Source organism: Pavona decussata, unplaced genomic scaffold, assembly GCF_977016875.1.
Source record: "Pavona decussata unplaced genomic scaffold, jaPavDecu1.1 SCAFFOLD_416, whole genome shotgun sequence".
Classification (NCBI taxonomy): domain Eukaryota; kingdom Metazoa; phylum Cnidaria; class Anthozoa; order Scleractinia; family Agariciidae; genus Pavona; species Pavona decussata.
In genome coordinates this window covers 1,127,105-1,141,990 of record NW_028145778.1, presented here as the reverse complement: position 1 = coordinate 1,141,990, position 14,886 = coordinate 1,127,105, and the positions used below count along the sequence as shown (strand labels likewise).

At 41.3% G+C, this 14,886-nt stretch overlaps 1 protein-coding gene and 1 pseudogene across 2 annotated transcripts; one reads left to right on the top strand and one right to left on the bottom strand.

The window, feature by feature from the left end:
* On the top strand, positions 1–1,020 carry LOC146450972 (uncharacterized). Its single transcript, XM_085099804.1, has 4 exons — positions 1–74; positions 164–281; positions 542–676; positions 911–1,020. Exons 1-4 carry the CDS (start codon positions 7–9, stop codon positions 989–991), a joined length of 402 nt encoding a protein of 133 aa, XP_084955930.1. The 5' UTR covers positions 1–6; the 3' UTR covers positions 992–1,020.
* On the bottom strand, positions 1,019–5,611 carry LOC146450971 (uncharacterized; annotated as a pseudogene). The gene is made up of 3 exons (XR_014860172.1): positions 5,082–5,611; positions 3,418–4,616; positions 1,019–3,023 (listed from the first exon to the last, which is right to left on the bottom strand). The product of XR_014860172.1 is annotated as an uncharacterized LOC146450971 (transcript).
* Between the last annotated feature and the right edge of the window lie 9,275 nt (positions 5,612–14,886).

The following is a 14,886-nucleotide window of genomic DNA, read 5'->3' as shown; positions in this document are numbered from 1 at the left end:
ACAAAAATGGCTGCCAGTTCTGTGAACTGCGAGGCTGCTTTCCTCAATTTTAATGCCGAATTCGAGCGAAACGGGTAGGTATTTTCTCTTTTTATTTTGAGTTTTTTTGAAAGTAATATTTTTCAGAAGGCCCTTTAGCGTTTTCCTTTGATTATTTGTTTAGATTTGGGAAAACACCCGAAGATCTCGCAAACTTCCTTCGCACGGCAGCGAGAAAGCCTGGAGAAACGCCTGAAAGGATGCAGCATCACATCTACTCTAGACTATACGGAATTATGTGGGTAAGTGACTTGTAGATAATTTGATTTTAAGTTCTCGATAGTAACAAAATGTCCCAAACGTTTCTCTATCTTTACGTGGTGGTTGCCCAACATACTCTTGTGGGAAATTATCGCATGCTCATCCATTGAACTAAGCTAAATAAGTGCTTCGTGTTCTACTTAGTTGTATCTCTCGAGCAAATGCAAATCTTTCGCTTATATATTGAAAACATTTTTGTTGATGTTGTTGTCTTAGATGAATTTTTCATTTCCTTCTTCAGCATGGATGCAAAATTGGCCGAGGTCAGTTTACTGGAAGTCAACCCACCTTTGTCTTCCCAGAATGTGTGAAGAAAGTAGTGCGTGCCATCATACAAGAGGATGTCTGCGACCACGAGGATCCAGTTGGTCCCCATGTAAGTTAATACCTCTGATTTTATATGGTTTCAATGACTATGAAAAGGCAAGACCAATCCCTCGATGTTCATTCTGCTTATGAGCTCATTCAATGTTCCAATGGTTTGACTGCTGTTCAATCAAGAGAAACATTTCTCCTCTAAACCTTCAAACGCTGAAAATTCGGGAAAACGTATGTTACGAGGCTGTGGCTGTAATATGTTTGATTGTTGATGACTTCTGTGGGTTTTTAGGTATATCGCGTCACATTGCAAGACCTGGTAGACACAAAGTGGCCAGCAGTAAAAAAGGAAAAAAAGAATAAGAAGAATTAATTTTTGTCATCTTTATAATTTAGACTGTGTGAATTAAAGAAGTATTTTATCATAAAGCCATCGTGTGTTGCTGTTATCCTATGCTTCTTTCAAAGGAACATTTGAAATCAAGGCCTATGCACACACATTTTCTGCCGCCAGAGCATTTTTGTTGTGTTTGAAAATAATAATAAGGATTTTTGTTATGGCTGCAAAGCTACTGAAATTTTGTGGCTTGGTTTTACCCTTGGTTTAATTTTTTTTTTGTTTCAACCTCATATATCATAGTGACCTTGCCATGCCCAAGGAAAAAGTAAAAGAGCATAACAACAAAGAATATATTTGAAACACAACAAATACATCTTAATGACAACATTAGCTTGTAAAAGTCATACTTATACTGTCTACTACAGTAATTGGAACTAAAGACTTTCTTATGCAGACCCTGAGCATAAGTCAGAAAATTTCAATGTCCAAAGTTCTTAATATTATAGCCAAGCACTCTTCAACTCTGTTTCATCTCTCTAATGTCATTTATGAATAATCAATTTTCAAATTCTTGAAATGGTGAGATTTATGTCTGCTCCCTCCCCGCCCCTGAAAAATTGATCTCTTTGACAGTGGGTGCAAAAACAGCTTGCGACTTTGACTATCAAAGTTAGTTTGATGATTGTGTCTCATCGAGACCAAAACTCTTCTCAGAAAACCAAATTAGGACACCAAGTGCTAAACCAAGTATTTACATCATGTGAAATAATACTATTTACAGAAAAATATTTTACCATTGATGATTGGCTAAAATCACCTGGCTAACTCTTCATAACCAGCAAACTTGGAAAGATGTATATTTGTTCAGAAAAAAGGGATGATAGAAGCTGTGATTGCACAAGTGCTTTGTTAGAACTGGAGAAAATGGCGAAAAAATTGCAAAGGTTTTGTCAAGACGAATAAGCCAAATGAATACCTGAACTTGTGGCAAAAAAAGAAAAGTAACAATGGATGCCAACTGCTATTCAAAAAATATCTGCTAGACTAAATATGCCTCTCATCCTGTATTTGCCATGGAAGGGGATATTGGATTTGGCTCTCTTTGACCTGAAGAATATTATTATGCAGATCTGGGAGGGTGATATCCACCTTGGCAATCCTCAAACTGAATAATTCTTCAGATCATAAATAGCCTCATTCAATAGCCCCGGGGGAAGGGGGGTGATATTAATTTATAAGAGGCTAATGGGTATGTGCCGCTGGATGGGGTTGCATAATTATTTATGGTGAACAAACATACTGGAATGTTTGTGCTGTAGGTGAAAAGTGAACTGTTTTCTTTCAATATAAAGTAGGCACATGGAAAATGACTAAGATATGATTGCAAAAATTACATATCTGCTCAAAAGTGTCTAAAATGGGGTCAATAATTGGCCAGAGAGTACACTATAATGGGGTAGGGGCTCTGGGAACCCAGCAGCACATACCGACCAAACATTAACCCAAGTACCTCCCCACCCCCCTCCCGGTCTAATAGGAGCTTACTATCTTCGAAACTAAACCAGTTGTCATAGACTATAGCAACGGTCACTTTTTAGGTTTCTTGTTTAAAAGGCAATCTTTATGTGATGTCCGCTGGTGACGGGTCAATCCACAACGACACTTTCTTCCACTCACAACTAACAGATCATCTTCGTTTCCAAGTATTTCATTCACGTCTGAAACTAGCTGGCCATCATCATCTCCTTCATCCTCTGAGTCTCCTCCATAAGTGTGTCTAACTGCCTGCTGTTTCACCCACTTTTTCCTCGCCTCCTGATCTTCTGTTCTGGCTACTTTCATTCTTATTCGCTGTTGCTTCCTTGCTTCTGTTTGTTGTTTATTCAATTCAGCCGCACAATCCTGTACACATTTGACGAGTGCTTCAACCGCTGCTGGAATTACTGGAAGGTTCAGCCTTTGGTAAAGGTCTATGACCCAGTGGTAGTTGTTGCCTCTGACTTTAAAGCACCATGTCATGTTGCCTTGGCATAGACCAGCATTAGTTGATGCCATGTAGTGCAACCTTGGATGAAAATAGCAAGAAAACAAAGTTAACAAAACATGTCCATAGTCCTAAAAACCCAGACCAGCAAACCAAAATAACATTTTCCACGCTGGGTACCTAGATTTCCATGTAGTTCATCCAAAGAAACACAGACACTTTCTACAAATACATTTTAGACAACAGTCTATTATCAATTTAGTTTCCCTTAGAGTTTGGCTACTAATGGATGAATTAAAGAAAATAACAGGTATACACTGATTTGTTTTACTTTCAGTCATAAGCCATGATACAATCCTGGGTGATGTACAGTGCATTTAGGTGGTAAATAAAACAAATTATAAGAGAAAGGCCAATTTTAAGATGGCTGACCAGACAAGATAATATCTACAAGAGTTGGAGCATGCAACCATACCTGCAGAGGCTCTGGCTTTTAGACCGGAACTGGGGAAGAACTGTGAAGCATGCCTCGCAGAGGTTCGAATGGCCTCGACCCATTTCAGGATGAATAACACTCTCAGCCTCGTCTGCTTGTATGCAAGCCAATGAAAATCACACTTGAGTGGTGTTTTGGTCTTGTATGGCTCCCCAGTGCATTTAACTTGATCTTCTTCACATTTCTTGCAACTGCAAGTTCTTGCTGGATGAAAGTTACAGGAGCCACCTTCGTCCCAGTCATGGATGTCCCGCACATGGTACTTTGAGAGGACCCTGGATTAGTACACTGTTGCAGGCAACAAAAATGGTTTATACGGGCACCTTTGGTAAATGAATCAGATATGCAGCCACAACCAGCCCTGTGTCGTTTGCATTTGCACTTTGCAGTTTCAATTTCAGGAAATTTTGCTTTGTATTTGGATTTCATATCCTCTGAAAACTCCTTCTTCTTAGCAGCCTCTCTCAAGTTATTACTATGAGCTCTCCCCACATGTCCTCCACATTTATATACCTTGCCAGCAGGATGATGCAGACTGATGGACTTGGCTGCACTTGAATCCCCATACTGCCACACAACCTCAACCTTGCACCGCTCATTCTTTGCCTGCTCATAACATTCATCTGCTAGCACACCCTCCATTGACTTTGCTGTGCCCTCATACAACTCCTCCTCGACAACATCATCCTTCCCCCGCACGCACTTGTGCCCATACCAGAGTAATCCACTAGTTAAATAATTCTTAACAATAAAAGAACCATTTTTACTAAAATGTCCACAAGTGTGCCACACTCCATCAGAAGTACCGACAGCTCATGTCCAGCTACCCAGTTCATCTTGTGATAGTTCTTGCATGTTTTTTTTTTCTTCTTCGCACATCTCATCAAGAATATCCTTTAAGTGCGGGTATGCCAGTTTAATAACATCATAATATCTGTTCTTTGTTATGCATGAAATCCCTAAATACTGTCTTAAAGTTCTATTGAAGTTCGCAAAGCCATGACCAGACAAGAAAAAAGCTAGTGCTAAAGCAAGTCCAACCACCGTTCGTTTTGACCCCTCCACAAAAGCAGATCCTTGAAACATCAATGACCTTTTCTCACAGCCACTACACATAAACCAAAGATTAAGGCTACCTCCCAGGTCTGTGGGTTCCACTTTGGAGACCACAAGAATACCTGGAAATGAAAGTAAAGAAAATATTACTACTGCCAAAAATATGTATATATATTTCATATATTTTTATATATTTTGAGAATGGGCTTGTGCTTGATCAGGTTGTTGTGACAATACACACTTTTGAAAAAAGGAATGGCTACGAGTTGAAACCCACATCTCATAGACCTTGTCAAGGTTTTCAACGCCATCTTGACGAGTAGGCAAATGCGTGAAAAATTACAGTGTTTGTAAGAGAATTTAATGTCGAAAAATTCCAGAGAACGGCTGTTCTGACAAAAATATGATTTGTAAACTAAAGCTTCACTCCTAAGAATTCTACTGAAAAATACTGAGGGCGTTACATGCACTAGAAGACCTAGAACTAGAAATTAATTGATCATATAAATGATCATCAAAAGCCAAACAACAAAATTAATCTCAATTTTCTGGTGAAAGTGAAAGCAAATTGGGAATGGAAATCTTACCTCTGCAATCAGGTGTTGAGCAACAGCTGGTCCTGTTGACTTGCTCAACGAAATCCAACAACTGTGTAGATTTGCTAACAAAAAACCACCGCTCTATGTCCGTCTTGCACTTCTTGGGTTGAGGCTCAGCTGATGAATCCTCATTGCTTTCCGCTTTACTACTTTTGGAACAGCCCGCTTTTTCATTATCGCTGAGCTCCATCTCGGGAAAAAATTCCGAACCCTCTGATTCAGAGTGTTCACTCGAGGCTGAGGAGACATTAAAGCAAGCCTCCAAATTTCTTGCAGCGAAGGTTTGTGCCACTGCTTTTTCTGAGCTGTATTCTGACTTGCCGGGGCTGACAAATTTTAGTCGTGTCTTCCCGTCTTTTTCAGTATGTTCTTCCGACCATTTTGGTGGCAGACTGAAACTTTTCCTTGAACCAGCTCCTTTACTTCGCTTTTCTGCCGATTTTTGGCCCTTCAAAGACGCAATTTTCTTCCATTTTACTTTCCTAATCTTCTTCTTCTTCTTCTTACTGGACGCCATGTTGAACACAATCCACTACGCAGGCGCGGTGTGTAACGCATCTAACGGAACTACGTCACACCTAGCAACGGAGTGATAAAACAAAACCCAAGCGGGGTATAGAGAGGTTATTTTGCATTTCTTTATGTTTCTGCGGCCATTTTAAACAGCGGTGTTTCAAAATGGCGGGAAAGAAGTTCGTAGCGACTGTATCGATGAAGAACAGGTGATTTTGAGACGAAAATTGACTGTTTAACACTGAAATATCAGTTTTGAGCATGTGGGTAATTCACCCTCATTTACAGGAATCCAATTTTTGGGAAAATGGTTGAATATTTCTTCGCGATATTTGGCAAATACACCAAGGGCATGTTGATGAGCAGATCTGTGTTTGACCAAAGAATGAAATTACCATACGGCTGAGTTACCAACAACACAACAAATTGCCCTCTAGAGGGCGTATTTCTCGGACCTGTGTCTTGGTCAAACACAGGATTGTTGCTTTTTACGTCCCTGTTTGTGTTGCATTTCATTTTCCCCACAAACTGTTGTGATTTTTGTGAGATTTGAATTCTTCTCTTTCCATGCCACCCCCAGGGCGTAATTAAAATATCACCTTTAGAGTGACGAAGCCTTACAATTTTTTCGCTAGTTTTGTTCCTTATGGACCAAAGAACAATTTTATTGTCGAACATGTAGATAATACTCCTACATTGGATGTCAGTGTATCACCTAAAATGTGCAAAATTTGCCGGTGCAGATACCTTAAATCCGATCCAAGGCAGAATGCCATCCAGCGACTTTTGTTGGCCTTGGATAAACCAGGTGAGAATAAACAAAAACATTACAGTAAGTGGTAAAATGACCCATATAATCGGTGCATTTTTACCATTCATGGCTTAATAATCTGCGGCTTTTTTAGTCTGCAGCTTATTAAAAACTGCAAATTTTAAGCCACCGACTATCTTAGCCGGGAACAGAGGGTTTCACGTCTTAAAAAAGAAGTTTTAAGTGCATGGCCTGGACAAAACTCTTCTACGTGAAAAATACTGTGTCCGTTCTAATGGTTTGAAATGTTTACCAAAAAAAGTATGAACTATATGCGTGCTAGGAAGTCAAGGAAAACAGCTGAAAGCTAAACAACTCGGTCTGAAAACTGATCACTTTCCAAAAGAAATTACTCCCCTAGTCGTGCGCGTGGCAATGACAGAGAACAGCGACTGATACAAAAAAATCAGTCCAACCAAACACTGAAGCAGTTGATTAACCCATTACGCACCAGCCCTTTCCAGAGCTTTTTCAAAACTCAGCAAAATTGGCAAAGTGGTTATTTCCTACCCCATGTGCAGTAAAAATACATAACTTACAGGGCAAAAAAAACAACACCCCTTTAGTCTAAGATAGTTAAAAGTACTAATTATGGAATAAAATACACCTGTTGCCAATTCAAAATTTTCCAAAAAACGAACTTGAAGGTAAAAATTTCCGAAATTTCGATGAAATTTGATCTGCGTGTCACATGGATGAAATCTGATCTGTCTCGAGAGCATGTATTTGCTTACACAAGATTACACAGTTGTCACATTTTCTCAATGAAAATAGAAAGAAAAACACACAGGAAGCTTTCCTAAATGAAAAATTTATTCAGAAAAGTCTTTGTTTACGCTTTAGAAAGAAACGGGTATAATTATAAATGCGAGACGAGCGACGCGCAAGCGATTTGAAGGAACAACAACTCCAATTCGAAGCGCATTTATCGACCCGTGCGGAGCACGTTTTTGAAATATTTCGTAAAAACTGTTCAGAGTACAGTCTCGTCGCCTGGATAAAACAACAATTCGTACTCGAAGCGCAATTTCTTCGCCGTTATTTCTCGGATTTTCGCTGTCGAAACTGTCGAGTATTCCTTAGCAGTTCTTCTTTCTATTTACCATTTCGAAAAGATGTGTTTTCCTTCCGAAAACGCGAAAATCGGCGACTAAAAATTTAGCCGCGCGGCCCACGAGGGAAAAAATATTGAAATTGGACACCGCTTTTAAAGACAAAAAGCTCTTTCGTCTGGGCCCCCCTAAGACCTAAAAATATATGCGCAGTAAGTGGATTCTGATTGGTCAGTCCTTTCTGAAGACAATGAGAACAATAGGGGACGAAAAATTCCCTTCTAGGGGTGGTAGGCTCAAATCGTGTAGTGCGTGCAGATGAGCCCGAAATCATGGCCGGTTTTGGCCGGCACAGTGCGTTATGGGTTAATAGAAATATGAATAGCAAGAAGTGTTACTTTACCGTACTCGTAGCCCGGCCACCAAGAACTCAACATGATGCAGACGCTTCATGGTTCCTTGCATCCCATTTCGGACATCAGTTTTGCTAGGCAAGTTCGCTTCAGCATTAGTTATTTCCTTTTCAACCTTTTAGGGGCATTTCTGCTACTTTTGTATACCTAAATGCGATTAAAATAGCAAAACAGCCTTGCTGTGGAGTATTTTGCAAGCTTCAGATGAGCAACGTTTTCAGTTCATTCAAGCGTGTACAGTTGAAGGAATTGGACAAAGTTTGACAGTTTACGAAAATTGGAAACATTTTCTAATCAAGAAAGGAGATTTTGAAGGGTTTCACTTGCTGTTAGAAAAAGTAATAAAGGAGAATGCGAATGTAAAATTTGTCATTTTGAATACAATTCTCCGATGGGCTCTTAAAAATGATTTAGGTTGTCAATTCTAATGATATTTAACAATGCAACAGGAAAAAAAACATAGGAATGGGTTATAATTTAAATGAAAGCATAAAAAACATGGAATAATTAGTCAAAAATAAGACACGAACCATTTTTTTTACGAGAGGTTCTCGTCGTATTTTGCCGCGCTCATATAAAATGGGTCAATTTCTTGTATAAACGGCTCATTGTTCGTTCCTTGTTCCCCTTTCCTCAGAAAACCAAGTCCAGTATAACATTATAGCATCTGTTACAATTCATGACACTTTTGCTTGGTTTGGATTATAGGTTTCTCATAATTATAATTAATCTTAATCTCACGTACATTAACATTTCCCAGGTTTAACATGTGATGAGATTCAAAAGGAAATGAGTTTCCTCCGAACCTATTACGGAAAAGAAGTAGGAAAAGAGAGGAACAGTAAGACAAGTGGTTCAGGAAGCAGTGAAGTGTACACCCCAACATGGCCATACTTTACAAGTATGCATTTCTTGAGGGACAACATCATGCCAAGAAAGACTGTAAGCAACATGCAGGGCCAACAAGAAGCCAGTGAAGATGATGCAGAAGTCGGCAGTCAGCCTGGTTTTTCATCTCAACTTACCCAACTTACCCAACTTAACATTTCATCTCAACTTACCCCAGAAAAAATTATCTTTCCTGTGGAAAACACTCCTGGCAAAATGAAAAAGAAGAGATCTGGAACATCTTTGGAGGATGAGCTCCTGACAACCTGTCTTGTAGAGCTAAAAAAGCCAAAACATGATGCATCTGATGTCGATAGTGTCTTTTCGCAGAACATATGCAATCAACTTTAAAAAATCCCGGATAGGTACCAGAAGGAGATGTTGAAGCTGGAAATCGAGCAAGCGATTGTAAAGGTGATGTTACCAGCAGCAGCACATGCAAGGCAACCTTTGTATGATTTGCAGAATACTCTGCTATAAAAAACTATGCATGGTGGGGAGTGGGCCAGTCCAGGGGGGTACTTGGCCTATTTCAGACCAAAACATGTCATTCTCCACACCCATTTTCAGACCTTGCCTGTAAAATCTATACTAATTTTCAGACCTTGCCTGTAAAATCTATACTAATTTTCAGACCAAAACGACCCCAAATCATAGACTTTGGGGCGGCACATACCTATATAGCTTAAATAGAGGAGTACCACCCCTGGGGTGGGGAGAGACAGGAGAAATAAATTCCTGGGAGGGGTATACTCATGTATATTAATGATGGCAGGGGTTTGGGTTTGAAAGTAATAATTATGGACTTTTATTAATTTTGTTTTGTACTCATGGTCCCCTCCCACCCCTTGTCTTTTGTTGCCTCCCACCTATGTTTGAGCTTTTCCTATTTTATAATATGAAAAATATTGTAAATATTTCCTCTTTCTCTAACTGGTTTCTGCCAAACTATCAATTTTTATGCACATAATTGTCTTCCTGCCCTCCAATTTTCCTGCATTTCTTTCAGCCTCTGGTCTTTACTCCCATGTTCCAGCCCCTCTAGGCCTGTTCCCTTCCACTGCATGCATCAGTGATGTGAGACATTTAAATTATTTTGCAAAGTTTAATATATAATGTTGACAATTTATATCTGAATCATTTACATTTTTGTCAACAAATTTAATGCAACATTCTTGTAGACATAATGAGTGACCATGTAATATTTAATATTAATTCTAAACATCAAAAACAAATGTTCATATGTAATTAATTAAATTTTTATACATTATTTAAAGTATATGTACTTAATAAATAATATTCAGAGTTACAGAAATTTATAAATTACTCAAATCTGTACAAAATGTACATAAACTGTACAGTCAGATATTACTGTGATCATGGTAATTTTAAATTAAAAATATTTTTACTGCTTGAAACAATTGTTGTAAGAAATGTCATTTGAATAGTCAAGATTATAACACGCCAACTCCCAGTTGTCTGCAGTTCTATAAACACATATTTTCAATATCCTGGAGCAATTATTACTTGAATAACAATTTGAGCTATAGTTTATTCCATGCATGTGCATACATGCTAAATCATGTAATTGCTGCCTAATTTGTCATAACAATACTCTGGATTTCAAGGGAGTTAAACTCCAATTGATTTTTTTCGTGTAGTTGGGACTGCAAACTATCTTCACATTTCTTTGGAATATATCTTCAGAAGTTTTTAGAATACTTTGGATGTTACTAAAAAAAAATGTAAGCAGTTCAAATTATGACTTTGGCGTTTGAAAAGGGTGATCTGCAGGTAATATTCTAGACCTAACGCAATATTACATTCCACTGCCAGGGGATTTGACCTGGTCCATTGAAATAGAGGCACAGTTTGTCCCTCATTCCTTCTGCCCTTTGGGATTGTCGTCCTTTTTGTGAATTTGGCACACTTTTCACTTTGCCCCCAGAAACTTCTCGCCTCGATGACCCTTCATTTACAACTCCATTGCAGTCTACTCGGTCAATTGAATCAGGAAGGATGTATCTCCCTTCGGCCTTCGATCTTAAGTAATTGTGAAGGGCTATTGTTGCCATAACAACTTTATTCACACTTTCAGGTCTCATACATAATGTAGTGGAAAATACCTGGAATCTGCTTTGGTAAATCCCAAATACATTCTCGGTGACCCGCCTTTAGTGTTCATGTAGCAAACACTAGCAGTACTGTAAAGTAATGAACCAGGCCCATTTGATTCGCATTGCAACTGCTTTATTTCACACACACCCAAAACTATATACACATCAATCCTGTACTTTCAATCATGTCGCTTACGTCATTGTCAATATCATGTTACTGTTCGCACAAACACTAAATCCCTCCCTTGATTAGATTTGAAAATCAGCTGTGAATCATAAGGCTATTTTCTGGCTAATAGCGAAACCAACAAAACTTTCAGTTCTATGTCTCTAGGACTCGTAAACGTAAACTCCAAGCTATATATATGTCACTAGGACTTGTAAATGGTCGGTTCACAATTGGAAATCATTGAGACGCGCAGGTGCATGTCTCACACGACTTGATCTCCGGACAACTGGATCTACTGCCTCTGGAGCATGTTGGTCCACAGCTGCCTGTTGGTCATGTGTACTAGTGTCCATGTCGTAATCCTCGTCTTCTGCCGGAACAGCAGTGTTCTGGTGCAGTTTACGCGCATGTGATGTGTTGCGCATGAATACAGTTCCTTCGCGCTGCAGAATCAAACTCGGACCCTTACGCTCTAGCACAGTGTAGGGTTTAGGGTCGTACGTCGTCGACAGCTTGTTCTGCCTCGCCTGTCGGAGCAGCACTTTGTCACCCGACTTGATGTCTGAAGAACGTGTTCGGTTTTTCTTGTCTGCATAAGCCTTTGTGCGCTGCTTGGCTTGACGGTCCTTGACCTTTGCAGACTGTAACGCGGCTGACAGAACACTAGACATTTTTGTCTCCACTTGTGGTACTTTGGTTCTGAGCTCTCGTCCCAGATGTAGAAGTGCTGGCGACGCTCCGGTAGTCGCATGAGGTGTCGCACGATAATTCAGTAGGAAGGTATACATGTCTGTGCGCCAATCCTTGCCTTCCGCGTGTGCAGTTCGGATTGCTTTTTCAATGGTCCTGTTGAATCGTTCAACTTCTGCATTGGCCTGTGGCCAGTAGGGTGTCACTTTCCGATGCTGGACACCATGCATCTTTAGGAAATTCTTAAATTCCTCCAACACCAGATTGGCACCATTGTCAGTCACCACTTTCTCTGGCAAACCATGTGCAGCGAATATCTTACGAAGATGTCCAATTATGGTTGCAGAAGTAGTCGAACATATGATGACTACCTCTGGCCAGCGCGTACATGCATCTTCACAGACTAATAAACTTTCCCCAGACGGAAAGGGTCCACAGAGGTCTATATGTACCTCCTGCCATGGTTTGTCAGGCATTTCTGTGGGTCGAAGTGGTTCCATCGGTGACTTGCCAGCAACAGACTGACAAGATAGACACGCCTTAACCATTGTCTCCACCTGCTGCACAATGCCTGGCCACCACACTTTCTCCCTGACCATCTGCTTTGTTCGCACGATCCCTTGGTGTCCCTCGTGTGCAGTCAGTAAGGTAGAGTGCCATAGGGTACTCGGCATGACAATTCGTGTCCCTCGGAGGATGACCCCATTGCTGACGCAAAGTTCAGCCTCGACATTCTTGTACGGTCGGAGGGCTGGCAGATCTGGCCACTCAGAGCCATGTAAACAACTTTGAACTTGTTGGAGGACTGGATCCTCTGCAGTGGCCTTCGCAATCTGCTCAAGGGTTAATGCTTTTGGCACAGCATTCAATGTTACATAGTTAATGTATTCTTCAGCAATGTTCCTTTCCCGGAACGGTTGGTCGTTCAGCGGCAACCTGGACAACACATCAGCCGGATTTGTCTTTCCAGGCATGTGAACAACATTAAATGTGTAGGGCTGTAGGCGAAGAGCCCAACGTTCAATTCGAGGTGGTGGCTTGGACTTGGGACTGTAGATGATCTCGAGCGGCTTGTGGTCTGTATACAAAGTGAACGGTTTGCCGTACAGGTAAATGTGGAACCGCTCGCAAGCCCACACAACAGCCAAGGCCTCTTTCTCGGTCTGCGAGTATCGCCTCTCCACATCAGTTAACGTACGACTAGGGTAAGCGACAGGACGAGCAGTGTCCCCGCTTCGCTGCAGTAAAATCGCACCTAGTCCGACTGGACTAGCATCCACTTTCAGTTCAGTGTCCGCTGACTGATCATAATGTGCAACAACACAGTCACTAGTGAGAATCACTCGAAGGCGATCAAATGCATCCTGTTGGGTTTTACCCCAAGTCCACTCAGTGTCGCTCCTAGTAAGCTGTCGTAGCGGCTCTGCTAGTGTCGTGAAATTCGGGATAAAACGCGCACAGTAATTCACCAACCCAAGAAAACTGCGCACTTCAGCTGAGTTCTGTGGTCTTCTCGCATTCCTCACCGCATCGACCTTCTTGTCATCCGGCGCCAGGCCATCAGCAGAAATTTTGAACCCGAAAAACACTAATTCCGAGACACTGAACACACACTTCTCTCGATTCAGTGTAAGTCCCTTGCTCTCAAGGCGTTCTAGTGTCTGTTCCAGGCTCTTGTCGTGACTTGCTTGGTCAGCGCCAAACACAATAATGTCATCAGAAATGTTCCTTGCTCCGGGGATTCCCTGTAAAGTTTGCTGAATCACGTATTGGTACATTTCAGGTGCAGATGACAAGCCAAATATTAAGCGTTTGTAGCGCTTAAGTCCCTGGTGTGTAGAAAATGTAGAAGAACCCTGGAATCTGGATGCAGTTCGACCTGGTGATAACCCCATCGCAGGTCGAGTTTTGAGAAAACCGTGGCGCCATTAAGTGCGTGCAATGTTTCCTCAAGTGTTGGTATCGGATGTCGCTCTCTGATAACAGCTTCATTTGCTTGCCGCATATCAACACATACGTGTACATCCCCATTGGACTTTGGAACAGCAACTAAAGGCGAGACCCAAGGCGTTGGGCCTTCCACATCTTCAATAATATCGAGCATTTGTAACTCCTCTAGCTTTTTCTCCACATCTGTGCGAACGTGAAATGGCACGCGACGCTGTGGTTGGGCAACTGGAGTGACCTCTGGGTCAACGTGTATTTTCAGCTGATAATCTTTCAGTTTGCCGATTCCATTAAAAACGGCATCATGTTTGTCCACAATTGCTTGGACAGATTGCACTGTAATCTGGTTCACCTCACACGGGTATTCCGGTCCAACTCTTAGCAAACCAAGCTCTGTTGCTGTTTTCTTGCCCAGAAGAGAACCCGCGTTGGAATTTTCAACAACCACAAAGTCGGCACGCGTGTGGAGTTGAGGTGTTGACACATTTGTGCTGAATGATCCTTTGACAGGAAGTGGCGTTTCCGAGCCGTATGGATAAATCTTAACAGTGGAATTTCGAAGTACAATGTTCTTGTCCGTTAGTAGATTGAACGTAGCACTATCCAGTACATTGACACTCGCACCAGAGTCAATAATCACAGGAATCAAGGTACCGGCAACAGTTATTGGAACAGTGTTGTTCTCCTTATCACCGCCAATCGCAAACAAATACTCGTCATCGAAGGTTTCAGGTTCGGTTGTCACATACCGAAGTCCATTGCGTTGGTGCGTAACATTTCTGGTATCCTTAGTAGCTGGTTTCGGAGTTCCCTTGCAAACTCCAGCAAAGTGTCCTTGCTTTCCACAATGACTGCACGTTTTTCCATTCGCAGGACACGAAGGATCTTTGGCTTTGTGACCAGGGCGGCCACAACAGAAACACACAAACAGCTTCGTGTCCTGAGTCGTAAATTTTGCATTCCTCGCATTCCGTGGTCGACGAGCAGTATCTTCCTTCGTTTGTAATTGTTGCTTTTGAGACCCGTTAGAAATCCTTTTGAGTTGCTGCCTCGAAGTCCCCGGCGTAGCTGCCTCGACAGTAGCCGCGTGTAGATCGGACGCTTAAATCGAACGCGCGATCCGTAGAATTACTTCGAGTGTCAAGTCGGTTTCTCGCAACAATCGACGGCGAAGGGCATTGGACGCGCATTTA